Below are 27,930 nucleotides of genomic sequence, written 5' to 3'. Positions count from 1 at the left end.
GTCCAGTGATGTCATAGAGAAGTTAGCCTTATATTCCAGATAGGATCCTGTAATTAATAAGAGACAGCCACATTGAGCCAACCGAACCACGAGGAGAGTTTCATCAGCACTTCCCAGGTGTAAACCATGGTGCATACTATTAAAGATATGGCAAGTATTTATTCAGCTTCATTGAATATTTCAAAAGCGACCATCTTTGATAAGCTTTAAGAATTATGTCCTTCATCGAGTACTCCTTCGCCGCTCTATAGCAAGGGGAGATTTTTAACTTCTTGCTCATCATGTTGTTTCTTATGGGAAGACACTATCTAGAGGGGTAGCCAAGAGACAAATTGATCAAAAAGGGTTTTGTTCTTCCCTGATTCTCATTCCTTGCTCTGACTCCAGCTGGATCCAGGCCTGCTCCTAACATGTCCCACCTGTACCTGATCCCACTCCCACCTCAGTTGTACCTGGAAAATTCTACGGAAGTAAAAGAGTCCGCATAGTTTTCTTCTAGGAAAGACAACAGAAATGCCAAACATGCCTATGAAATGGGGTAGGAGAAATGACGGCCAGTAGTATCAATAATTCCTAAGGGGGTATTGCATAAAGCCACTTTCTATCCATTGCTCAATGCTATTGCCATAACAAATCTAAATACATATATAGCATCCTAGGGCAGGGATAATCATAAAGAAGAAAACTGCCTCTAAAAGAGAAGTTAAGGTCCTATATCATTTAGGGGTGGAGTGGGCATTAGAATCTAGACATTCTGATGCCAGGCCTCATTACAGGCAGGCCAGGAGCTGGAGGAAAGGGGGAGGGCATAGGGCCTTCCATCCACCAACTCCCGCAGATTTAGACTTCTAATATTTTCCCCAAAGGCAGCTATACATAAGCTCACAAAAATGAGACTGACCAGATTGAAAGGCGGCTTTGCAACATAACTTTGATATAAGAAAATGTTTTAAAGTAGCACACATTTGCTAATACTTTGGGTACTTTTTAAAATTTTCTGGGAATCTCAGAATAGCCCAGGGTCTCACTCGTCCCCTGAGAAGCCCCCTCCATCTCCTCCTCAGAGACCTCTCCTGAGGGCCTGTCTTCTCCTTCATGTTTTATTCAAGTGTCACCTTCACACCGAGGTGGACCTTGTCCACCCGGACTACAACTGTAATCCAGCTCCCATCCTTCCTTCCTATTTTATTTTTCTCCTTTCTTCTTTATTAGCAATGATAACTAACATACTACTTATTTTGCTTATTATCGTAACATCAGCTTCCCCCTCTAACTGTAAGCTCCATGAAGGAAGGGAATGTTTATCTGGCTTTTTGTCTGCAGCTGTATTCTAACGGTGTGTCCAGGACCTGGCATAGAGTAGGCCTCAATAGATTCATGTTGAATCAATGTGTATACTATGGGGGTACTCCCTTCAGAGAACTTAGAATTTAGCCACGTCAAATTCATGGGTCCAACTGGGCAGGTTTACACCCTAACAACTAGTGAGAAGTGGAGGGTGTTGGGGGCTTGTGAGGATGGCAACTACCTTCTAACTTCAGAAGCAAGTGAGAAATGGCAGCTTGACATGGCTCTCTGACAAGTCAATTATCTTCTATCCTAGAGGAATATTGGTAAAGGAAGAGAGTGTACCTTCTTTAAATGATCAGTTCTACCTGCTTGAAACAAATCAAATGGCAACATAATTGTCAAGATTCCCCTATTATAGAGCAGTATGCCATTTGTATGGAATTAACCCCATCCCTAATCCCAGTGATAGGCTCTGCTTGACTTAATCCAATTAGTGAGCCCCCCCCATCTTCATGATTGGTCCAGGGATGAGCACATGATGCAACTAGGGCCATTAAGAGGGAGAGTGAGCCCCATTACTACAAAGAACTCAGGAGATGATTTTGTGAAGTGGTCAAGGAAATGGTTTCTCATGGTTGACCATGAGAAAGTTAATAAACTGTAGTTTTTTCATCTGTAAAATGAGGATAATACTAGTAATGCCCACTCCATAAGGTGGTTGTAAAGATTAAGGGAGGGAACACCAGAAACAGAGTAAAATGAAGGAAAAATAAATCTTTTTTTTTTTTTAGGAAGATTAGCCCTGGGCTAACATCTGCTGCCAATCCTCCCCTCTTTGCTAAGGAAGACTGGCCCTGAGCTAACATACAGGCCCATCTTCCTCTACTTTTATATGTGGGACGCCTGCCACAGCATGGCTTGCCAAGCGGTGCCATGTCCACACCCGGGATACAAACCACGAACCCCGGGCCACCAAAGTGGAACATGCGAACTTAACCACTGTGCCACCAGGAAAAATAAATCTTGATCAGAACACTATATATTAGCGTATCATTCATTCATCAACTAAATATTCCATGAGCACTTACCATGTGCCTGTTAAGGGACCATGGAGGTGCAGGAGGGAATCAGGAGTGAGTTCTGCAGGGACTTGGTGGGGAGATAACCCATGCATAAAACAACTAGCTTAGGACAGTCACTGTTCACAAAACAGGCAAGCAGAGACATAGTGATCTGAGGTTCCAGAAAGGGAAGCCTTACTTTACTTAGAGGATACAAATAGTTAGAAAATTCACTAAGACATTCAGCAAGAGGCATGTCAAATCTTTAAATGTATGGTTTTGACTATAGCTTTAGTAATAGTCACTCCCCCAAAATAAAACAAAAACAAGAAATGACTCAAGGTTTAGATTAGTTCTTCTCCTTTTTAAATTTCAGTATTAAGGCATGTTTAGGTCCTTGTAAAAAAACGTAAGAGGCCAGCCCCATGGCCGAGTGGTTGAAGTTCTGCACGCTCCGCTTTGGTGGCCCAGGATTTGCCAGTTCGGATGTCTGGCGCAGACCCACTCCACTCATAAGCCATGCTGTGGAGGCATCCTACATACAAAGTAGAGGAAGATGAGCACAGATGTTACCTCAGGGTGAATCTTCCTCAAGCAAAAAAAGAGGAGGACTGGCAACAGATGTTAGCTCAGAGTGAATCTTCCTCACAAAAAAAAGAGATAGATAGATAGATAGACAGACAGAGACAGAGAGACGTCCACCTGGAACAATCATTCACCCTTACACACCACCCCTCATCTCTCACTGATCAATCTCAGTTTCTCCCCAAAGGCAACCAACCATTACCAACCACTATTACCAATCCATTTAGTAAATTGACTCATATATTTTTTTGTGTATTTATTATCATTTATGTGTACTTACAAAGATAAACATATATGACCTCAGGACATTTAAGAAAGGTTGAGTCACCTGGAGAACAATAGGCTGGGGTACCTGGTTAACCTTTTTAAGAACCAAACTGTCATTTTATTCTCTGCAAGACTTCTTGAGATTCAGCAATTGTGTACATTTCTTCCTTGGTGTTCTGGCCTCAGGATGAATTCAAAACATTTCTGAAAGCTGCTGGATGCAAACTTGCGGTGGTAGAATTTTCAGCAAAATGGTGTGGTGCTTGCAAAAGGATTTGTCCTCTGTTTCATGTAAGTATCACCAGTATCTATTTCACAGTTTTAGAAGGAATTAAAGTCCTTAAACAGTTTTTGCAGGAAATCTTAAAAGGCTGGCACTTAAGAGCCATTATGGAATCAATAGTTTTTTTTGAAGCATGCCGATCAACCTGAAGATAATATACTGAGATCTAATTAGATAATTAGTACACATACCAGAAGATTAATACTACTTATCTATGGATAATTCTGCAAGGAACATCAAATGTACAAAAGAGTACAATTGTACAAATGAATGGATCATTCATAATAACGACATTTTACTAAAGTTCCAGAGTTCAGAACTTTCAGCTACTGGAATAGATTACAGATACACATACTTGTTTTAAACTATAATACAAAAAAATAAACTGCCCCCAATCCTTCAACCCTGTTATCAGAACAAATCATACATCTTTAACACACTTTGTACAATATTTTAGTAAAATATTCTACTTAGTTGTAATTATTTACATTCAGATCTTTTATCCACATGCAAACTGTTTTTATAGTCTGCAGATTATAATTTTAATGTCTATACAATTTTTCATCTAGTTAATTTCCTATTGCCCCATTTAAAAGTTTTCACCACTTATTTTTTACTTAACATGCTGCAAAGAGAACCTCAGGGCGTTTTATTTTTGTTTCTCCTTATCATGGAGAAGCTTCGCATTTACGGTCAATTTTGTGAAATCTGTTCCTTCAAATATAAAGAAGTTCTGATTCCTCTACACAACTGAAAATACTCTGGTTTATTTTCAGCAAGATTTCTAACGTCTAATCTTTTCTGACTGGCACTCTTGAATCCACCTGAATTAATTCTAACCACAATCACAACCTTTGACATTTAAGTAAAAAGAAATATATCCAAATAGAGAAATTGGCTACGTGACATCTCAACATTCATTCTATGCCTAAAACCCTTGGAATATCCAGAGGGAACATTTTAATATCTGACAGGCCCCTCTATTCTGACACTCAAAACTTTAAGAAAGAGAATCCCCAGTGTTCAGCTTCAGGAGTATTAATATGCTCACATGTCACAAAGTCAAAGCTGATGAAATTCCAACAGCCAACAAGAGGCATTTTCATAAAGTACAATGAAATCTGAGGCTTGGCAACCTCTCCCTCTCTTCATACCTTTGGGACCTAAGGGTGATGACAGCTCTGCTGCTGTTATGTCCTGCCCTTCCTACACCCATCCTTACCGTTATAGTTAGTTATAATTAGCCTTTTGGAGATAAACCTCCCCCAATTATCCTTACTTGAATGTGCCATCTAACTTCTGTTGGAATTCAGACTAATGCAAACATAGTTTTTCAATAAATTTTGGTTCATCCACACCGAAATACTATTCAGATGTTAAAAAGAATCAAGTAGACCCATATGTAATAATGAAATTGTCTCCAAGACAACAGAGCATTAAGGAAAAGAGCACAATATGGAAAAACTTATACAGTATGGTCCCATTTATGCAATGTAAATATATATGTATGTGTGTATATATATAAACATATACACTATATTATACGTAGACAAAGGGGAACAGAAGGATGTTGATTTCTATCTTCCAGCTCACTTTGGGCTCTCTCTTCCATACGGTCAGCTCTATTCCCAATGTTTCCTACACTATTTTTTATCTCATCAAGTGTGTTCTTCATCTCCCGAACTACTGCATGGTGTTCTTTTATAGCGTCAATCAGTTTGGCGACACAGCCCTGTTTGAGCTCAGTGAGGTGTCTTTCAAAGCCTTCTTGGATTTCGTCGAGTTTCTTCATGATAATCATATTGAGTTCTCTGCTAGTTAGATCACAATATTCCGTGACTTCAAGTTTGGTTTCTGGAGAGCTGTCATTTTCTTTCCGTGCTGCCCTCTTACGGTAGTTCTTCATGGTTCTTGAAGACTTGTTCCTCCGCGGGCCCATCTGTGGTAGTGAAGCCTTTCTTATTTGGATATGGCTTTGGCTACTTGGTTCTGAGCTGCTTCTGGTTGTATCTGAGAGGCTGCACTTTCCACCCTCCACAGCCTCTGCCAGAGGGTCGTCAGTGCCCTCCTTGTGCTGCTTGTGCCTCTGGGGTTGCTGGTGCCTTGCTGCTTCCGATGGTGTCTCAAGGGTCACCGTCGGGGTCACCCAGGGTCGCCTGGGTCTGTGTTCCTACACTGGCTCTCTGCAGGTTCTCCACGGGCTCGGGTGCTGCTGCCCCGCGCCCCACCTGCGCTGCTGCTGCCGGGTTGTCTGAGGATGCTGCCAGCACTGCTGCTGGAGGTGCTGTGTTCACGGGTGTGGCTGTTGCTGCCCGGGGTCCAGGGTCTTGTATGCAGCCCCGGCTGCTAGTAGAGCCGGTAGGGAGTGCCGCCACTGGGGGCTGGGTCACGGGTTCTGCTGTGGTTCCAGAGGCCTCAGGTCGCAGGCGCCACCCGCCACCGCTGGAGGCTGGGGGGAGAACAGGGGCCAAGCCGAGAGTGAGTGTCATTGCTGCTGTGCAGCCTCTGGTCCCTGGTGTGCGCAGATTTGCTTCGCAACCTCAGCTCAGCACGCCCCTCCCCAGCCGGGAAAATCCGCGTTTGGAAACTGTTCTCACTGCCGTAAAGACAGGCGCCACCGACAGGGAGGGAGAGGGGGAGGGGGAGGGGGAGGGGGAGGGAGAGAAGGTGGGGGCTGGGTGACCGGCTCCGCTCTTTGTCCTGAGTCTTCAGGACGTGTGCGCCACTCTCCACTGCTGCGGTGGGGAGGTGGGGGACAGGGGCTAAGCCAAGAGTGCCGGTTTTGTCCCTGCAGCCTCTGTTCCCCGCGTGCTGCTGCGGATGTGAGGATCCGGGCCCTGGATCGCCGCAGCCTGGGAGGGGGAGGAGGAAGGGGCTGCTCGCCTCCGCGGCCCAGTCCACCCACCTGCAGATGTATAGATGCGCGGATCTCTCAGGTGCTCTGGTGCGCTGTGCAGGCAGTCCTTTGTTGATCAATGGATGTCCCAACTGGTTGTAACCTACAGGAGACGGACAAAGGCAACAACTTCCTCCTCCATGGTGCTGACGTCACTTCCCGGAAGCATGTATATCACACAGGTTTTTTTCTGTGACAGTGAGTGAAAATTGAGGTAGGCTTGTGAATTGGAGAAGTTCATGTTTCTGCTTTATTTTTCTTGTAATGTTTGAACTTTTGCAAGAGAATGGATCGTCTGTAATTTTTTTAAAACTCATACTCCATAAGGGGGTTAAAGAAAAGGCTTTACTTACTCTAGGTCACTTTATCGTTCAGAGATCAAAGCAGGAAACAGAAACAAAATTAGAGAAGGATTTTAATACAAGGAATTAAATGCTTATAAAATCACTGGAAAGCTAGATGAATGGGCTCTGGACTGGAACACTGTGAAGGACGCTCAGAACAGACCTGCATATAGAGATCCTAACTTTGCGTTAATCACAAGTAGGGGCAGATGGGAGTCCACCACTGGAGAAAAATTAATCAGCAGAGCAGGTCAGGGAGTCAGAACCAGAATCAGGAAGGTACTGCTACTACAGCTGCCTCTGGACATCCAGGAAGCTGACACCTGGACACTGGATCTCTCAGTCTGGCTACTGCTTCTGCTGCAACGTCCAGCAGAACTACATCCCGGTATACACAATCTTACTTTCCAGCAGAAACCTCCAAAGACAGAAAGAAAGTAGCATTTCTTTCACTTCTGCACATCTCACTGGTAAAGCTAATTTGCATCCAGAACTCTAGCTGCTAGTGTTACGAGTCCACTGGGTTCTTATTGTCCCCCAGGATACAAATCAAGAGAGACAACAAACAGGAGTAGAAAAGTAAGAGTTTGTTATCTTGTGCACAGGAGAGGCACAAGGGAGGTGGTCCAGAAAGGAAACGGGCAGGGGACTTGCTTGTTAGGGAACAGCACTGTGGCGCTTTTATTAGGCAAAGGCTGGGGAGGAGGGCCTTGTCACGGCACATAGAGGTGGGGTTGTGCTTGCACCTGTGCGGTCGCGTAGCATGCTACCACATGCAACATCTGTATCGTTAGCATGCTAGCTCTCCACCCCTGAGTGTGATTTTTACTATGCTAATAGGGTCACCTTCAGTGTACTCCTGGGTGCTAGGGCACATGCGTAAGCTCAGGAAAGTCCAGAGGCTCCGGAAGGTGCATCTTGGTGGCTTCTGTCTGATTCTCCTAGCTTGCCCATTGATTAGGGGCCTTATCTTCTTAGGCCAGGGGCCTTACAGATGGCCCTGTCTCATTAGGTTGGTTCCTGTCTCACTAGGGAATCCAAGGAATCTTTACCTTTTTTCCTTTCCATGTTCTGCAGGAAAGTGGAATGGAAGTTAACTAACTAAGCCATTTTTCAAGGGAGGGGGAAGAATTTAAGACATTTTCAGACACACAAAAACTAAAAGTTTCCTGGTTACAGAGTCTTTGCTGAAGGAAGAAAAGTGACTCATAAGAAAATGTGAATTTTAAGAAGTGATTTAAAACTTTAAGTCTTGTTGGACCGGCCTGGTGGCACAGCGGTTAAGTGCACACGTTCCGCTTCAGACGCCCGGGGTTCGCCGGTTTGGATCCTGTGTACGGACATGGCACCACTTGGTAAGCCATGCTGTGGCAGGCATCCCACATATGAAGTAGAGGAAGATGGGCGTGGGTGTTAGCTCAGGGCCAGTCTTCCTCAGCAAAAAGAGGAGGATTGGCAGCACTTAGCTCAGGGCTAATCTTCCTCAAAACAAACAAACAAAAAAGTAAAACTTTAAGTCTTGAGTAAACTCCACAGTCCCATTTGATCTGGATCTTGATGACTAAACTAAGGAGTCAGCAGACTTTTCTGTAAAGGACCAGATAGTCAATATTGTCAAGTTTGTGGGCCATGTGGTCTCCATCAGAACTACTCAGCTTTGATGTTGTAATACAAAAGCAGCCTATAGCAATACACAAATGAATGGGTTGTGTTCCAACAAAACTTTATTTATAAGACTACATAGATTTCACCTGTTTGGATCCTGGGCTCAGATGTGGAACCACTCATCAAGCCATGCTAGGGTGGTGTCCCACATGCCACAGCCGGGGGTACCCACAACTAAAGATGTACAACTGTGTACCAGGGGGCTTTGGGGAGAAAAAGGAAAAACAAAATCTGAAAAAAAAAAAAAAAAAAGACAAGACTACATAGAGAGCTGGATTTGTCTACGGGGTGTAATTTACTGACCATGATCTAAGAGGGTCACCAGGCATAGAACCTTGGGAAGCATTTCTGGAAAAGGAGAAGTTATAAATTTGTCGAGAAACTGCAAGGTGTTATCATGGGAAGGCAAGTAGTCTGTGAGGCTAACTTATGGTGTATACAATGGAAGTCACAACAGATGAGCTTCGAAAAGGAAGTTGAGGCCAGATCAAGAAGAACTTTTGGGGGGCTGGCCCCGTGCCTGAGTGGTTAAGTTCGCGCGCTCCGCTGCGGTGGCCCAGGGTTCGGATCCTGGGTGCGGACATGGCACCGCTCGTCGGGCCACATTGAGGCGGCATCCCATATGCCACAACTGGAAGGACCTACAACTAAGATATACAACTATGTACCAGGGGGGGATTTGGGGAGATAAAGCAGGAAAAAAAAAAAGATTGGCACAGTTGTTAGCTCAGGTGCCAATCTTTGAAAAGAAAAAAAAAAGAAGAACTTTGTGTTATAACTTAATGAGTTGCTGTAGAGAGTCAGAAGAATTTTAAGAAGGGTTTTGCCATGATCAAATGTGGGTTTTAGAAAATATTTTTGGCAATGTTGTATAAGAATGGGTTGGAAAGACTGAAGACAGGTAAACCAAGGTGAACAACAGTCTCAATGATAGGTTTACCAAAACTAGGGCAGTGGTTTTTGGAGAAAAAAGGCAAGATCAAATTCAAGAGACATTTTAGAGTTAGGATCAACAGAAGAAGTGACCAAATGGTAACAGATTCTGTATGAGGAAGAACAGAGTGGAAGGAAGAGCTGTTGTTTGGAGGAGGGAGATGGGGCAGGTCTTCAATGGATGGAGTGGGATAGTCAGGGAAGGCAATGTTCACAAGGGAACTCCAACCTAGCGATGAACCCGTATCTGTACCATGTCTTCTGGCTACTACTTGATACAAAAATGACAACTGCCATATCCTTGTCCATTTCCTGACAGACTTGGGAGGCTCTGGAAACTTCATAAATAGAACCTGACCCTGAGAATTAGATGTCCACATAGGTCAAACCCATTCCCATGACTCCCACTGGGGAACATCCCTTTATCTTCAGACTTGAAAAGTGCAAGTCCATTGCCCCCAAGTTCTTGGGTGACATTATTTTCCTGCCACGCGTGGAGATGCTGCCAATCAAAATCAGCATCTTTTTGATCTGAAAAGTACTCCAAAACTCCAAAGGTCTTTATGTCTATTGTCCAAGGGTTTCTTCCCAATTTCATCAGCTTGATAAGCCTCTGAAGAAAGAGCTCCCGCTTCAATCACAATCTGTGGACAGACAACGGGAGAGAATCTCCACAACAGAACTCTGCACATACCCACTCATCACCCCAGGCCATGCTTCTTCCTATTTCTGCATGGAAGCAGCCCCCAGTGACAGCTCCATCTTTATTGTCTCCACTTGGCCGAGCTCTGGACACCTCACATCACCATCAGAAAGAGGTCTCATTTGAAATAGGTCACTGGAAATACTTGAGATATGATGTTAAAGCAAACAATCAATATGCTATTATGTCCTTAAAGTATGAACACAGCTGTCTGAAAAAAACCCAGGAGCTGACATTTACAGGCTGCTGCTGCTGCTGCATCCACTACTTCCAGACCCACTACCAACACCGTTGTCACCACCGCTGCCAAAGATGCATCCAGAACAAAACAGAAGCAGAAGAGAGTTTTGCTTCTTACCTCTTCCCACCTTCCATTTTCCTGCAAATGCTTTCCATTGGCAGAACCTAACTGGAGGATAGCTGGCAAAGGACCCTGGAAACTCTAGTTTCAATACATAGTAAAGAAGTGTGGCAATAAGGGTGGAAAGCAATAGGCTAATGGTCAGCTCAAATATTTTTATATCACTTCAGCCATAAGAGTCTTCTACCACCAGCAGCACCAGCACCACCACCTCCCAAAAAGCCTGGCAAGAAGAGAAGGTAAAGGCAGAATTTGGGTATTTGGTTCAGAGATTTGTACTTTGATGACCTCTGAAGACGGACTCCCCCCAGGGAAAAGCTACTTACCCCAGGATAAGTCCAGACTCACCACATACATTTCATTATTTCTTTGCTTTGTGTCCTTTTCCAATTTTGAAACTCTAATCTTTGGTTTGGTTCTTTAGACCCTTGTTCTACCCTTGACCTTGACATCATCTGACATTTGACTTGAGTGTTTCAAGTTCTAGGCAGTAGTGAAATGCCAGAACGATGCTTAGCTCTCTTGAACAACCTTTCTGTTCATTTCTTGCTTTTGCCAAAAGACACTTCTAGCGTGTGATTTAATATTAACACTAAACTAATGAGGAATTTTGATTCTTTTATTTTGAAGGCAATGTCACTGCAATACCAAAATGTAATGTTTGCTAAGGTGGATGTGGACGAGTCTCGGGTAAGAATCTTAAATCCTCCATGTAGATACGTAAAATCTGAATGTAATGTCATTGAGAGCACTGTTTCACTAATTATATAATCAATTTAGAGTTAAGTAGAACTTCTCAATTTTTTCTGATAAACTGTAGTAAACACCCTGTAATGCTCTTATATGTTTTGTATTGCTTTAAAAAAAAACACAGCAAATATGTGGCTCTCCTGCTGCCCCCCTCCCCTCCCATATGATGGCAGACTTCACTGATCACTCTTAATGGTCTTCACCACTTGCTCTGGACTCTGTCCCAGAATCCTGCTCAGCAGAGTTGCTGTAGGCAGACAGTACCAAGTTGGTTGGCATTGGGTTCAAGGTCAAAAATGATTTTCATCCCTGTAATAGGTTATTAATCAATTTCTGAAACCTAACTCAGTGCATTACGGACGTTTAATATACCTTGCTTTCCTCTTGCTATATCTTCTGCTTTTTTATGGAGTTTTTTAAACATCACAAGGAATTCCAAGAATCCTTCCCTCAGTTCCTAGAAGCTTCCTTCTTCACCTCACCCACCCAAAAGTAATCAGCTTCATTTCCTCACTCAAAAGGTGTCCTAGTAATACACACAGTGTGTCTACCAAATTATTCTTTCATGACATTTTTTCATTTATGATGAGGAAAAGTAACAATAGGAAGTGGCGTATGCATATGTTAGATTGAGTTTGAGCTTTAGAATACAGTGACAAAAAATCTGTTATTCTCCCCATCCTGCCCTTTAATAGTTATGTGACCTATGATCAGTTAACCTCTATAACCTTCAGTGTCTTCATTTGTAAAACAGGGTAATAGCACTTAAAAGAGTATAAAATGAGATAAAGTACACAAAATAGATGACATAGTGCCCAGAATATAATCCAAGTTCCATTTCTTCATTTCCTTCAAGCTTCATTAAACTGTGACAGTGTTTAATTGCCCTTTAAGCTGAATTATATCCTATGCATTCAGGATATAGAGCTAGGATCATTATCTCTCTGTCTTTTTTGATATTCACAGAGCTGTGCAACCATCACTACAGTCAATTTTATAACATTTTCATCACTTCAAAAAGAAACACTTCTGGAGTTTTACACCTAGTCCCGTCCATCCCCCGACCCCAACCCTAGGCAACCACAGATCTACATTCTGTCTACAGAGTTGCTTATTCTGAACATTGCAGGTAGATGGAATCATAGAATATGTGGTCTTTTGTGACTGGCTTCTTTCATTTAGCATAAGTTTTCAAGGTTCATCCATCTCATAGCACGTATCAATATGTTGTTCCCTTTTACTGCAGAATAATATTCCATTGTATGGATATACCACATTTTATTAATCCTTTCATCCACTGATGGACATTTGGGTTGTTTGCACCTTTGGGCTATGATGAATAATGCTGGCATAACCATTTATGTGTGTGTTTTCATTTCTCTTGGGTAGATAGGTAGGAGTAGAATTGTCGGGGCATATGGAAACTCTATGGTTAAGTTTTTGAGGAATTGTTTTACACTCCCATCAGCAATGTGCAAGGCTTCTCATTTCTCCACATCCTCGCCAACATGTTTTCCTGTTTGCCTTTTTGATTATAGCTCTTTGTCTTCTAAGGTGAAACAAATGCACAATTTTCTTTAATAATAAGTTATTAGTTGTTGTCATTGCTGTGGTCATGAAAATTATGATTTAATGTACGTGTATGCTGTAGGTGGCAGGGGAGAGATTTTGCACCATGAAATGATAGGTATATTAGAGAGAAAAGTCCAATTCTATTGATCCTGTGGGTGACTAATTTTCTTTTGACTTCTAAACAAGTTAACCAAAAAGTGGCACTTGAAAGCAGGTTGTAATGGATTGAAAAAATTGAAATTCTGATGTCTTTTCTTGTTTGTTGGCTCCAAATCTTTCACAAAGATTGGCAGTATAGATGAGTAGAGCTTTAAAAGAAAGAAATGCGGGGCCGGCCCCGTAGCATAGTGGATAAGTTCGCACACTCTGCTTCAGTGGCCTGGGCTTCATGGGTTTGGATCCCGGGTGCAGACCTACACACTGCACATCAAGCCATTCTGTGGCAGTGTCCCACATACAAAATAGAGGAAGATGGGCACAGATGTTAGCTCAGGGACCATCTTCCTCAAGCAAAAAGAGGAGGATTGGTAACAGATGTTAGCTCAGGTCCAATCTTCCTCACCAAAAAAGAAAGAAAGAACCGTGTAAGCCTTACTTAAAATGCAGGACCATTACATCACCCCGTGTCTCGAGTGTGCATTATAAAGAGACCTTTACTCTTTCTTATTTTTTGCAATATGCTTTCTCCATATTGAGTTCCGCTGGGGCCCTTCTGCAATCCTTCACAAGCTCTTTCAAATAGAGCTCACTCAGTCCTTCAGTCCATTCTGTTTTGGCCTCCATCTCTCCCCTCTCCTAGAGCTCTGAGATGGAAAAGCTCAAGAGTGCTGGGAAGAGTCATTTTCTTTTTTCTCATTCCTGTAAGCTTTGAGGATATGTTAGAAAACTTCTTGGCAGGAGAATCTGTGAAATATCGACTGTCCCTGGGCTTTCAGACATCCCTTCTGAAAAGTCACCAATTGCCATGCTGGGTGCAGAGAGAGGGTACCAAAATTGTAACTTCATGCCCTTTCTTTTCTTTCCCAGGAGTTAGCCCAAACTTATCACATCAAAGCAATACTCACATTTCAGATGTTCAAGCAAGCCCAGAAGGTATGTTTCCATGGTAACTGGCAGATTGAAATAGATTATAAAACCATCAGAGTTTTAAAAAGGGCCTGGGATATCCTGGAGGGATGGAACAACTGTATGTATTTTTAATCTTAGCAATATAATTCTCAGTTTCTGGACTTTACATATTGGCAAGGGGTGAAAAGAAAATGCATGAATTATAATAAATCTCCCCATTCAGGCCATCTGATGTGTCCAAATCACTACGAAGTATTCCACTATCCTATCTGAGGCAGAACTATCCAAAAAAAGGACAAGATTAAAATCTTACACAAATATATACAAGTTGTTAGCAACACTTGGAGAAATGTTAATCAAACACTATCACAAGGCACTATGGCCTAATCGTTGACCACGCAGGTTCTAGAGACAAATTGCTGGGGTTCAAATACCAATTCTGCCACTTCCTAGCAGTTTACTTACCAACCTCTTTGTATCTTAGTTTCCCTATCTGTAAACATATGGGTCATAACAAGTTTTTCCCCCTACAGGACTGTCGTGAGAAATAAATGAAGTAAGGTGACTAAAGTCTTTAGACTCATCCTGACATGCATTAAGTGTTCAGTACGTTATGGTAGTTGTTATCTTAAAGATGTGAATGCAATAAAATGTCTGAAAACCTTGGTGTGTGATGAAACTAGTAATTACGTAGAGGAGCATTGACAATTGTACACACCTTAGGAAAGGTGGTATTGCAACAAAATTAAGACGAACAAGCTATTCATTCCTTTTCACACAATTAGTCATGTGTTGCTGAATGATGGGGATAAGTTCTGAGAAATGCATTGTTAGATGATTTTGTCCTTGCCTACTACACAACTAGGCTATATGGTACTAATCTTATGGGACCATCATCATGTATTTGGTCCATTGTGAACCAAAACGTCATTAGGTGGGGCATAACTATATCCCATTCTTGGAAACTTTTGCTACAGAAGTACCTCAATGAAAAGTAAACAGCTAAGTGTATAGTAATTGTAGCCTGATTTCTAATAAAATATGGAAGCAATCAAAATGCTTTTTTTAGTAGTGATTTATGATGATCTACTCTATGAAATAGTATACAATTAAAAAGCGTTACAAAGAATATATGTAAAGCTAAAAAATTCAAGCTTGATCTTTGTAAAGATTATGCCTACAATATAAAGTATGAAAGCATCTGATTTGCTAGCTGTAGAATTTTATTTTCAGTTTCTATTTGTTTGCATGTATCTGCTGTAATATAATTGGTGCAATAGATTTAAATAATTTTTCAAAAAAAATAACAGTATTCCCCCTCTTGAGTTTTTACTCAAAAATTGAAGCTACTTAACATATGCACCCTCAACCTCCCACACCTACATGTCAAATTGTTTATGTGTCACCTTGCATTATCTTCTCCTTCTCTTCCAGCTCAGAAATGAGGATGCTTCCTCCTTTTGAAATCAGTTCCATACACCGTACCTTGATTGCTTTCCCTCCCTTCTTTCCGGTCCTCTATCCATCACTTATCCTCTTTCAATCCTGGTGTTTGGACATTTGTTGGTTTTGCCACCAAGCTACCATTCTCCATTCTCTATTAAGAGTTCTCTGACTTTTCCTTCAGGGAACCATGCCCTTTCCCATTCTTAGTCCATGTGCTTCTGTAGGGCCCCATCTCCAGGCCTAGACCAATCAGTGAGCTCCATCCCCATCAGAAATGGGCCTTGACTCCAGTCAAGCCAAGCCAAACCCAACCAGAGCTAATTCCAGGACTTTCTTAAGCAGCCAGCTAAAAGCCTTCTCTTTTGATGTACTGGATTTGAACTTGGGAAGATATCGGGCTGAAGCTACTACAGCCAGCTTGCCATCACAAGGAACCTGGAAATCAAGCCACCATACAGAGGAAAGCAGAGTCAAGACAAGAGGTACCAACTGCATTGATTGAACCCAGAATCTATTCATACCTGAAGCCTTAATTATCCCCATAGATTCTTCAGTTATATAAACTTTGGATTGCTTTTTCTGTCACTTGCGACAAAATAATTTCTAGTAAGTCTCTCTGATGTTCTCTCAGACTACTCTCCTTCATGTCATGGTCAATTTTTGAAATAGTAGAATATATTTACTGCTTCTAGTTCTCATTTTCCACTCATTCCCTCATCTACTCTCTTGAAAGTCGCCAAGGATCTTCCAGCACCTAATTTACATAGCCTTTTCTCAATCCTTTTATTCCTTGGTTAACCAATCAGCTTCTATATTCTGGAAACTTCCTCCTTTCTTGGCTTCTATCCTGGATCCCTCCCCAAGCTCTCCTCTGGCTTTTTTGTCTCCTGTGGTCCCAAAATGTAAGTGTTTCCCAAGGTTCTATCTTTTTCCCATTCTGTCTCTGCTCCTGTAGTAATTTCATCCCTACTTCTAGCTCCAGCTATAAATACCTTTAATTTAAACAATTGCCATAGCCCTTCTCACCCCCAAGTTCTCACCATAGTTCTGTTCTCTCTTCCAAATAGATCCTTGCACAGCTCTGTGTATGTCATTCCCTTGTAAAATTTGATGCTCCTCCTCCTCCATTTCCTAAAGAATCAAGACTAAACCCTTGTATTCCAGTCTGACTTTCCGATTTCTCTGTAATTTTGACCCAATCTATCTTTCCAAGCCCATTTTTGTTTGACTCAGATCTTAACATCATGTATTTTTCTCATACTGTCCCAAGTACTTGGAGGAGTTCATGTCTGATTGGAAACCCCAGTGTCTAGAAGAATCCCTCCTACACAGAAAATTCTTACTTTGTGTTTAATTGATGAGTAAGTGGACAGATGAATGAATGAGTGAATGCTGCTGTCTTTCCCCTACATCCTACTGCCAGCTCTGCCTCCCCTCCTGATGCTGTCCTCATACTAATCTGACTCAGGGAAGGTTTTGCTCCAGCTGACAACAGCTTTCTGGTTTCATCCTTTCTGCAGATGATATTGTTTGATGACTGCTACTCCTCAACAGTTTGTTCCCTGTTTTATGAAACAAATCTTTGGGTTCTCAATTGATTGCGTGTCTAGGCTCTTGAGCAAATCCATAGCTATGCTTTTGAGGAAAGGCTTGGGCCTTCTTGGTCTCCGTTCTCTGTGGGGGTGGAAGAGCCCTCAATTGGAGATGGGAAGAGCTTATAAACAATTCTTTCTTTTTTTTGTCTTTTGAGGAAGACTGTCCCTGAGCTAACATCCGTGCCCATCCTCATCTATTTTATATATGAGATGCTTGCCACAGCACGGCTTGATAATCAGTGCATAGGTCTGCACCTGGGATCCAAACTGGCAATCCCTGGGCCGCCAATGCGGAGCATGTGAACTTAACCACTATGCCACCAGGCTGGTCCCATATACAATTATTTTTAACGGGTGTTTACAGGGTATGGATCCCTGTGGAAGTGATGGAACAAAATGCCTGTATTCTAGGGATCACTAAGGATCTCAAACTTGAATTTTCTGCCAGTTAGCTAATTGGAAAATAAAATTAACTGAATTGATGGCACTGTCCCTTAAGCTGATCTGCCTCCCTATATTCAAATTCCAGAGTCATCCAGCAAGCCTCTGATTATAATGTGGATAACCATGTCCCAAGTAATTTTCTTGAGAATTGAATTTCTCATTGAATATTACTAACTTAGCATCCTGATTATGGAGTTAATAAAAAAAAAACCTTGAGATCATTTATATCACAATATACAAATGAGTCTACTTCTCAACTTTGTTTGTATATGTATTCATATCTCCAGGAAGATTCATACCTGGATTAATTTAAATATCATTTGAAAACCTGCAGAAAAGATTTGTAATGCTGGCTCCATTTAACAAAGAATATCAACCTATTGTGGAAAAGACAAAGGCCAAGAAAAGAGGGGAAGAAATACTAAAAAGACGCTATTACAAATCTTTTCCCTCTTTTGACTCAGTCCCCAGCATTTGGTATCTGAGTAGCCCCCGTAAGGCTTCTGCAGGGTCCTCACTTCTACCATTGCATCCAGAGCTGCAATCAAACCATGAGACCTCTGAAATCCGCCCCCCAGGTTCTACCCTACAGTGGTCTGCACGGGAAAATCATTGGGTCCAGAGGAAGTTTGGGGTGGCCGGACAAAAAGGCCAGTCCATGTGAATTTCCCTCCTCTCCCGATAGAATTGACTAGGAAGGCTACCAATGACATTCACTGTTTTCTTGGGGGTAGAAAAAAATTAAATTTACTTCTTTGAAACCTCTTCCATAAATGTGTTCCTCTCTTTCATCTGGGACAGCACAACTGAAAATTGACTTGTTGAAGCAGTTAAGTGCTATTTATCTAATAATTTTTTAAAGAAAAACCTAGAGTCTAATTTCTATTATGGAATTTTATAAGAAATGTCTTTACATTTCTGGTAAAACTGCTGGCGAAGAGCCACTGTCCATTATGCCTTTTAAAATGTACATTGTATAAAAAGCCTTATGATAATTCCTCGTGGAACACAGGGTTAGAATATTTGCCTCCCTTGAAACTACGATCTGCTTCCTTGCATTAGATCAACAGATTTAGGGAATCTCTTGGGTTTCTCTTTTTCCAAGGCTGCCAAGAATCTCAGGATTCCCTCCTCTACTCAAATGCAATAACCTCCCTTATCTGCAGTTTCCTGGCATTCCCTAACTGCCATCTCCATACTGGGTCATCCTTTAGTGGTTTTGCTATTTTATCTTGCCCCGGATTCTAGCTCATTTCAAATATTTTCCAAATGCGTAGAATATGAACAGAATAAAACCTTAAAAATCTAAAACAAATGAAGCTATGTAACAATAACCTAGGGCCATGGTGAATGATAGGCATTCCCTTTTGCTGGAAGTTATCACGCAGAGGTCGGACGAACATCTGGCAAGAATGCACTGTAAATAACAGCTGTAATTATTTCACAGTTTTAGGGCAAAGGGCAGCTAAAGCAAATTCCAGGTGATAAATAAGGTGGGCTTGCTCCTTCCTGCTGGATTGATTCCTTAGTGTTTTCATCTAGGACATCACATCGTGTTCCAATAAGATTAATTGTGATTAAAAAAAAAAAAAAGCATTCCTGGAGTGTCTTCCAGATGAAGCACCCAAAACCTTGGTTAATTTTTGTAACCAGAATATTACACTGTATTCTATCATAAATAGTTCATAAATTTGGTTTATAGACCCTCTTAAAATTCAATAAAAACTCTCTCTCCAGAAAAATAAACATATACACATAAACTGAAATATGCGTATGATACTAGGGTATTCATTGAGCCTCTGCAGCCCATCAGTAGATCCCCTAGGTTGATAACATTGGTTCCAGACTAAAGTTCGTGTATGACTGTGGAGTCGGGGAAAGGAAGAGTAATAAAGATTTAGCAAGTCTTGGCCAACTGCTAAATATGGGCCAAAAGTTGGTTCCACCTTTTATTCTTTGATATGAAAGTAAAATGGCTTCCCCAAGCACTTAAGCCCGCTCATAAGAGTGATAGGATATGGGAACAGAGATGCTCATAAATGAGTTATTCACAAATGAGTGAGCTCTCGTATTAAGTGGGCGGAAGCTCTTACCCTTACGCTTGTGAACCACGGGGCTCCTGCTGAGGTCATGGAAGTCACTCCCAGCAAGCCTTCTCCTTGAAATCGGTACAGAGATTAAATGAATCCCAAGTAGGCAGCACCACTGCGTGCTAGAAAGAGAACAGGATTGGAAGCAGTGGTCACAAACTCTGTGTCTCCAAGGGCCAGGCAGGGACAATACGAGGGGCAGTAGGAAGTCAACAGGATAGAAGTCCGTGGAGAATCACCCTGCCAAATGCTCGCTGTTCAAGTTCATAAAAACAGTGCTTGGGGCCAGCTCTGTGGCACAAGGGTTAATTTTGCACATTCCACTTCAGTGGCCCTGGGTTCACCGGTTCGGATCCCGGGTGCAGACCTACGCACCGCTTGTCAAGCCATGCTGTGGTAGGCGTCCCACATATAAAGTAGAGGAAGAAAGGCATGGATGCTAGCTCAGGGCCAGTCTTCCTCATCAAAAAAAAAAAAAAAGAAGAAGCAAAAGAAGAGGAGGATTGGTGGCAGATGTTAGCTCAGGACTAATCTTCCTCAAAAAAAAAAAAAAAAAGAAAAAAAACGATGCTTGACCCAACCCTCAAAAGAGTGTCTGTGGGTATTTTCTGCTATCTCTGGAGTTAGAGCTGTAGGATGAACCTTAGATCTGCCTCTTATTAGTGGGTGACCTTGGGAATGTGCCTTAACCACCGTGAGGCTCGGTTTTCTTCCCTGTGGAATAGGGACTATATCATGTGTTTTTGAACTATTGTCATGAAAATTCACAACAATGTATGTAAAGTGCTTTAGCACTGGACTTGGTACATACTATAAAATGTGGCTATTATTAGAGCCCCAGGCTCTATATGTGCACCTCTCTCTCTCTGAAAATGTATAAATAAATAGAAATTTGGGAGTAAAGGTGACAAGAGACATCTAAAGCTCTTTGAATAACTACAATATTTGTTTAAGCTAAGTCATCCTAGCATTCAAGAGTTACCTACTCTGTGATATTCAACGTGTTAAGGATTGTATTAGACACTGAGGGTTCTGCATGAGGGGGAAAAAAGAGCTCTCATATGGTCTTTGGGGTTCTGAAGGGTCCGGATCCCTAAAAGGAGTTACAGATAAGCCCCATAAATATCTGATACATTGGCAGAGATAAATTGACTGGAGGGCCCAAGAACTAAGTGAGATGCAGGGAAAGCTGAAGTGCAGCAACCGTTTAGCACCATTAAGCAACCATCAGCACCATTGCTAAAGATGCTGCTCTTGGCTTTAGCAACTGAAAGGCAGTAATTACGTGGGTACCTCTTTTCTCCAGGGCAAGGATTAGAGTGAGGCAAGTAGGGCAGGATATTGCAAGTGTAGGGTGGAATCCTGTCTTAATTTGAATTTTTGATGTTCTGTTCATCATGGGCTTTTTACATGAATTTTTAACTTTTAAATATATTTATTAAAATATCCTTTATCCTGCCTACTGAGTTTTTAAAGCCTCTTAAATTGTAGACCCTAGTGCCAGGCCTGTTCTTCTTTGAATTTTAAGTCATTGAAAAGAGGACTGTTTCATTCAGTGATTGGCCAGAAGGACTTACAAGACTCAATAGCAGGTTGTACTCGTAGCTGAGACTTATCACAACAAAGAACACAGAGTAAAAGCATCAGGAAAAACGTATGCATTGATAGAGTCCAGAAAGTTCCAGCACAGACTTCCGATGTTCTTCCTTGTCAAAGGAGACATTGGGGTACCCTCTCTCTCTAGCAGTGAACTTCAGGGACATGTGTAGAATGTCTCTGCTGAGGGATGCCATTTTGAGTCTGAGGGTCTGAGGCCTTTATCTGGGGACTTGTCACATAGACATGTCTTGCTAGACAACCATTGCTACACAACCAGACATGACATTGGAAACGCAGGACCCCAATAATAAAACCAGGTGCACATCATCAATATTGATGTTTGTGCAAAGCAGCTTGACAAGCCAGCATGGCATGGTCCATTGCTCCAGGTCATCAATCACTGACACAAAGAACACTTGGGAGGGCCACATTCTCTGGGGGTTGGTGAAGTTTCCATCATGGTTCTCTTGGAGATATGCAAGGAGTAAGCAACCGGACCTGCTGCATTAACTCTTTTCTCACATGGAGTCATGCGGAAAATCAAAATATCACCTTTATTATAAGCAGCAGTAGTGCTAAATTTTGCTAATTGAAGACTATGGCTTGGACCTGTGTCAATGGATTTCCTATTAGCCCTTGAAGCCTAGACCTGGAGATGACCCACCTATGGGAGAAGCTGGGACCGCAGAAGAGAAACTTACCTACCCAGGTGAAGGAGATATTGTTGCTTTTTACAACTATTAAACCCCAAAGGTGAGGACAGAGGGTGATAGCCTTCCAGACCTTTCTTTAGAAGGCAGACTTTGGGCTCACTTCAGACGTGCTTTCCAGAAGGAGAATGGTGGGAGAAACAGGAGACCTGTCCCTTGAGCAGTACACCCCCCAAAAGAGAGAGGATGGGCATGAGCTCAGACCTATGTCTAGGCTAAACTGTTCAGCTTACCTCTGAATTTGAGGACAAGTCAGTGAAGGGATCTAGGAAACAGGTATATTTTCCCAGGACCACACAGTCAAACAAATTTTCCAGTGGAAACATGAGAACAAGAGTATATGCCATTGAAGGGAATGGCTCCCAAACCATTTTTATTCCCAAGAACAAAGTTCTATCCCACATTTCCAATAATGGCAGAATGACATCCCCTCTGGCCAGAGTCCAGAATCACTCTTCCTATTCTCATTGTGGCTTGAGATGAACTTGCATAACATTATACACATGCTCCTTTTTCACTTCAACAGAAAGCCACATTGTATTGAGTAACTAGCTTGCAGACAGCATCATGTGTGTCCTCAACAAATTTAGTTGATGTCGTGGAGTGAGAATTGGCAGACTACAGCCAAATCTGACCCTCTACCAGTTTTTGTAAATAGAGTTTTACCAGAATACAGCCATGCCCATTTGTTTAAATACACTATATTGTCTATGACTGCCTTCACACTACAATAGCGGATTGAATAGTTTCTACAGAGACCATCTGGCCTGCAAAGCCTGATACAGGGACGTATTATTGGGCACTTTACAAAAAAGTTTGTCAACCCCTAATGTAGATGAAGAAAAGCACTTTAATCATTATTTATGCCAGTGCTCTAAGAAACAGATATGTAGGCAGGGTTTCCAAACCTGCTACAAGAAAATGAAAGTAAGTTAGTACTTTACTGAAATCTCACTATTGGAACAAGTTGAGAAGAAGGCCAGTATCTATTAGAAAAAAATTAGATAATAGATTGCTTTTATATGCTCTTTTCTTGAATTCAAGTGAATCTCTTCAATTCTTCTCTTAAATTCAAGCTGTTTGGAACAGACCATTTCTAAGAGGTTCTGCCTTCTTGATTTGATTTTGGTCAACTCCAGAAAGCTTAATCGAGCTGCCTGCATTTGCAAGGCCTGCCCTGGGTGTTGTGAAAGTCAAAAGGGAAGTGTACAAACACCTGCAATGTGATACAGATGGTTCTGGGGAAGGAACAGTTCTGGGTGGAACCAGAGAAAGAAGCCAAAATAGCATCAGACAGTAATGAACACTGTCCACCTCTCAATAGAAGATTGAGGTACTTTTAAAAGTTCTCTTGTTAGACATATCCTCCCATGTTACTAAAAAGACTTAATGCCTTAAACCCTTCATAAAGAGGGAAATCATGCTATTTAAAATGATGAAATTTTATTTTACATACAAATATTTCTACAGCCATCCCCCAAAAAGTGTCTTGTGTTGATTGACCTTTTTTGTTTGTGTTGTTATTGTTGCTGTTGCTTTAAGGATTTTGTTGTTGTTAACTGAGTACAGATGTCTGGAAAATTATTGAGCTTTCCTACAGCTAGTCCAAATATAACTTCAGTATTCACTCAACCAAATAGCACATCAATTGGTCAAGACATCTCATTGTAGTTATTCCATTGTGCACCATTAAACAGACTCCTTAATTTATACTCTTAGAAGTCCATTTGTTAGGAAGGGAACAGTGGCTCCAGCCCCTTTGCATTTTCCCAGTAACAGTAATAGACTTTTTGTAGGTGAGTGAATGTCTTTGGCATAAAGAATTGCCTTTGGTTGGACTGGGTGATGGTAAATTCTCTCTATTTTTGTATATATTTGAAAATGTCCATAATAAAAGACTTTAAAAACAAACTGACTGTTGGACATAGGTGGTTCTGTTATGCACGAACAGCCACCCCATATCTCATTGGTCTCTGCAAACTGGAGCTTGTAATTTTAATTAGCAGTCATTATTATGGTGGCAGCAGTGCATGCAAAATGAATGCATTGAGAAGAGAGAAATAAATCTTGCCTCCTAATGCTTCAGAGTGGAGCTTGCCTTTGAGAAGTAGAGCCAAACATTCAGGATAAAATGAGAAAACATTTTGGACAGAAATTATATGCTAGTTGCCTTGCATATGTATCTCTTCAAAAGAAAGCTACTTATGAAATGAGCTCTTATCAGTGAACTGTTCCTCATTCATTAACTACATTTATTAAACTCCTATATGCAAAGCCCTGTGCTAGACACAAATATCACATTTATCTTTGGCAGACTCAACAGAGAAAGAATAAAACAGGTAACTCCAAGTCCTTGAAACTTAATATTACCCAGAGTCTTGGACCTGTACTCCGACGACTGGAAATCAGCTTAGCTCAACTCACTTCAGGCCTAAAACCATTAATAGAGCACCTAAGTGTGCGGTTCTGGATACTAAAAATATGGAGGAAAAAATAAGGTACAGTTCCCATCCCTGATCTAGTGGGGAAAACTCTTTAATGTCAACTCTTTGATAGTGGAATGCACAGGGTACTGTGAGATCACAGAGAAAGACTCCAGGGAAGACTTTATGAGTTAAATCTTGAAGGATGGTTAAGATTAGCAAGTGAGAAAAGATGGGAAGAAGCAGAGAGTTATAAAACATCAAGGACATGTGTCAGGAATTATTTGATGATAATACATTTGTATAGAATTATAAAATTATCACTAGAATTCATAGGAACTCCGTGGGGGGATTTTGTCTGTTTTGTTCACAATATGTCTGGCTCATAATAGGCACTCATTAAGTATTTGTTAAAGGAATAAATGACTGCAACTGTAAAGTGTTGCTAGAGGTCAGAGTTAATGGTAGAGAGCGACAGTAGAGGTAGACAGGACCAATTCAAGGAAGCCCTACTGTAGGAAGCTTGGATTTTATAGTGATGGAGAAGCATTGAAGAATTTTACAAAGAAGGATGGCATGACTGGATCTCAGAGATCTCAGGGATCTCAGGGGCACAGGACTGGAGACAGACAAATTATAAACTGTTGCTAAACTCTGGGTGAAAGTTGATGAGGTAAAACCCATGTATTTCAGTGACAAATTTAATGTCACCTAGAACACCAAAATGGCTAGCATTAAAAAGACTGGAAATAACAAGTGTTGTCAAGTATGTGGAGTGCTTATATGCCCCCAAAGATGTCCCTACAAAGATGTGGAAAAGAATGTTCCTAGCAGCACTGTTGGTCAAAGCCAGGATGGATAAGCTATGTTATGGTCACACAATGGAATACTAAAAGACACTGAAAAAGGGATGTACTGCGTTACACAGATAAATCTCATAAGCATCACGTTGAGTGAAAGAAGCCAGACACAGAAGAATCCATTCTGTAGAATTGCATTTATAAAAGTTTAGGGGCTGGCCCAGTGGTGTAGTGGTTAAGTTCACGTGCTCTGCCTTGGCGGCCCAGGATTCACGGGTTCAGATTCTGGGCGTGAACCTACACACTGCTCATCAAGCCATGCTATGGCAGCATCCCATATACAAAGTAGAAGAAGATTGGCACAGATGTTATCTCAGGGCCAATCTTTCTCACTAAAAAACCCCAAAAGTTCAAAAGCAGGCTAAACTAATTCATGGTGAAAAATCCATAAGGTGTTTTTTTTTTTTCATATGGTGAAAATCCTTTGGGCATAGGGTAGCATTGAGATGGAGTTGTCTGGGTACCGGTAAAGCTCCATTTCTTAGTCTGGACATGGTTACACAAGTGTGCTGCCTTTTATAATAATTCTCCAAACTGTATAGTTACAATTTGTGCAATTTTCTGAATGTATATGAATTTTTTAAATGTGGCCTCGGGTTCCTGGCTCGAGTAACACAGTGGGTCATGATGCCCTGTGCCAGGTTCAGTGTATCTAGAAAGAAAAGGAGTCAAATTCCACAGTAGCCTAGGTTCTTATTGCACCTGTGGCTTCTAGCTTCCCTTGGTGGCTGTCAAGTGTCACAGCACAGGCATGTCATAACCCCATGGCCATGGAAATCACCCGTTCCTTGAAATCTCCCTTCAGAGCTATGCCCTCCTATTTTCTTACACCCCTAGAAACTGTGTGATACCTCCATTAGGGGCAGTCTTCTCCAAGAAAAGAAACCTATCTTTAGGGGCCCCCAAACTTTCCTTGGCTCCACATTGCCCTTTGATGGTGGGGGAGGTCCTAACATTAGCAGGCATAATCAGGTATACTAGAGTTATTGTTGTAAGGATAACAAAAATATCTTCTAATAGACCACTGGGGAGCCAGGGGACTGTGTACAATTACATGGCGGTGGTCATGGGGAACAGACACACTTCAGGAAGTTCTCATACTTTCCATGCCAGAGTCTCTCTTCTGCTGCTGTTACATGTGCCTTCACTGGAGTCAAGCTACTCCTATAGCAGAGGAGTAGAGGATAGAGACTCGGGAGGAATCTTGAAGGGAAGCCACAAGAAAAGGATAAATGGGAGCCCCTGAAGACAAAGCTGATGTCCACCCTTCCAGCTCCCATGGGGAAAGACAGACTGAGACAGAGATGGAACCCCAAAACCTGTCACACCCTGCATTCCACCCCAGCATTGGTTAGAGACAAAGGGGCAAAATTCCTTTAAGACCAGATTGAGCTGTCTAGGAAGTCCTGCTGCCCTCAAGTGAAAAGTGTTAACAAAGCATGCCCCTGTCTCCCAACCTCTAGCCTTCTGGAGCTTGCTCAGGCTTCCTTTGCCTCACCATGGTCCTGAGCTTCCTGGCAATAGGCTGAGTACTCCAGTCACTTGGCTAAGCTTAGCATCCTTTCCCTGCTCCCTGCCAAGTCCGGTCATTCAGGTGGCCAAGCCCTGCTTGTGTTCTTGCCAGGACTTCTTTCTTGATACCTGCTCTGGCCTCAGAGGATTATGAAACTCTCTTCATGCTCTAGAGCACCATCGAGCTGCCACCTGCCTCTTAGGCGAGAGAGACTTTCACAGTTCCTTTCTGACACCCTCCTCCCCTGGTGGCCCAGGCCAAGAGAACTGTTTATAGAGGAGATGGCTGTAAACCAGACAACCCAGATAAATCATGAAATTCTGCACCCACACTTAGGTAACCCTATTCTCAAGACTCAAAAGAGCAATTTGCTGTTGTAGAAGTGGATTCGTGGGCAAGCCGGTAAGTGAAACGGGATCAAGATGGAGTCACAAGATGGGTTTACTTTCAAGGAATTGAATGAACCGTGATGCCCACAGACACCACCCAACCAGAACACTGCTGCCTCGGGAAGCAGAATCCTTAGAAGTGAGAGCATTTTCTTCTCTGCTGCACACTGAGCATTGAAGTTAGTTCTAGGCTTTTCCATCCCTTCCCTCAAAGTCCTAATGCCATTTTTGGCTGCTGAAATCCCCCTCATTGGAAACTTAAGTCTTCACTCAATCCCAGCCTCAGTTTACCCACATGCTTCCTTCTCTCCAACTACTTTATATTGGTACTAAAGTTATAATGAATAAGTCTTTGACTTCATATTTCATCAGATATAAGATGCTCATTGACAGATGCACCATTATTTTTTACGCTCCTGAGAAGGGTTCCAAATAAAATACAACCTACCATCCACTGTGAAATGCATCCTGACTCAGAGATGTGGAAAATTTGAAGAGAAAATATGCTTCTTAAATCAATTGATTACAATGCTATTACCTGGGCAGAAGTCAGAATTGGAAATCATGAGCCATTTGATTTCAGGAAATAATGTATAAGAATTAACAAGCTCTCAATGCCAATATATGAAAGCTCTGAGGAGTTTCAATGACTGAGTTTCCTCATTTCCAACACCATTATATGTCTTAGATCTTAGTTTAGAAGCATGTTACGGATAATTATATAAATCTGGCAAAATATTAGCATAAACAGTTTTGAAAAGCTGCCAAATAATTAAAACATCATGAATTTAATGCGTTTAATATGCGTTTATATTTAAAGTACCTTGCAGACAATAGAAATGAATAGAAGATAATTTTACAACCCAAAATAAAACTCCTCAAACCTTCAACATCTTTGCAATAGTTGAACCCATAAATGTTTCACCTTTGTGTATTTGTGAACAGATTTTTGAGTTTTGTGGAGCTGATGCTGAGAAATTGGAAGCAAAGATTCAAGAACTAATGTAAGCTGATCTCCAAAATACACTTGCAACCTTTTAAACGGCTCACAGCAAATGTGTTTGTGTTTTTATTTCCAGCAAA

General features: G+C 41.7%; 1 protein-coding gene and 1 long non-coding RNA gene across 4 annotated transcripts in view; one reads left to right on the top strand and one right to left on the bottom strand.

Moving 5' to 3' along the window:
• Nucleotides 1-4: 4 nt before the first annotated feature.
• On the top strand, nt 5-27,903 carry TXNDC8 (thioredoxin domain containing 8). Of its 2 annotated transcripts, XM_070251309.1 has the most exons (6): nt 22-150; nt 3,390-3,494; nt 11,019-11,078; nt 13,737-13,802; nt 26,795-26,860; nt 27,793-27,903. In XM_070251309.1, exons 1-6 carry the CDS (start codon nt 127-129, stop codon nt 27,853-27,855), a joined length of 384 nt encoding a protein of 127 aa, XP_070107410.1. In that variant the 5' UTR covers nt 22-126; the 3' UTR covers nt 27,856-27,903. The 2 variants fall into 2 exon arrangements, with proteins under 2 accessions (XP_070107411.1, XP_070107410.1); XM_070251310.1 differs by lacking the exon at nt 26,795-26,860 and having other exon boundaries at nt 5-150.
• Nucleotides 4,134-27,930, bottom strand: part of LOC111770564 (uncharacterized) — a 55,359-nt gene continuing 31,562 nt past the window's right edge. Inside the window, exons 2-4 of one of the 2 annotated variants that reach the window (XR_011432568.1) lie at nt 19,357-19,475; nt 6,392-6,572; nt 4,134-5,935 (exon numbers count right to left, since the gene is read on the bottom strand). This is a non-coding gene — a long non-coding RNA (uncharacterized lncRNA). The remainder of the gene's footprint in view (nt 5,936-6,391; nt 6,573-19,356; nt 19,476-27,930) is intronic. The other variant, XR_002803828.2, reaches the window with a different exon arrangement.

This window comes from Equus caballus, chromosome 25 (genome assembly GCF_041296265.1).
Source record: "Equus caballus isolate H_3958 breed thoroughbred chromosome 25, TB-T2T, whole genome shotgun sequence".
NCBI lineage: Eukaryota > Metazoa > Chordata > Mammalia > Perissodactyla > Equidae > Equus > Equus caballus.
The sequence above is the reverse complement of the archived record's forward strand: the minus strand, read 5'-3'. Positions and strand labels throughout refer to the sequence as shown.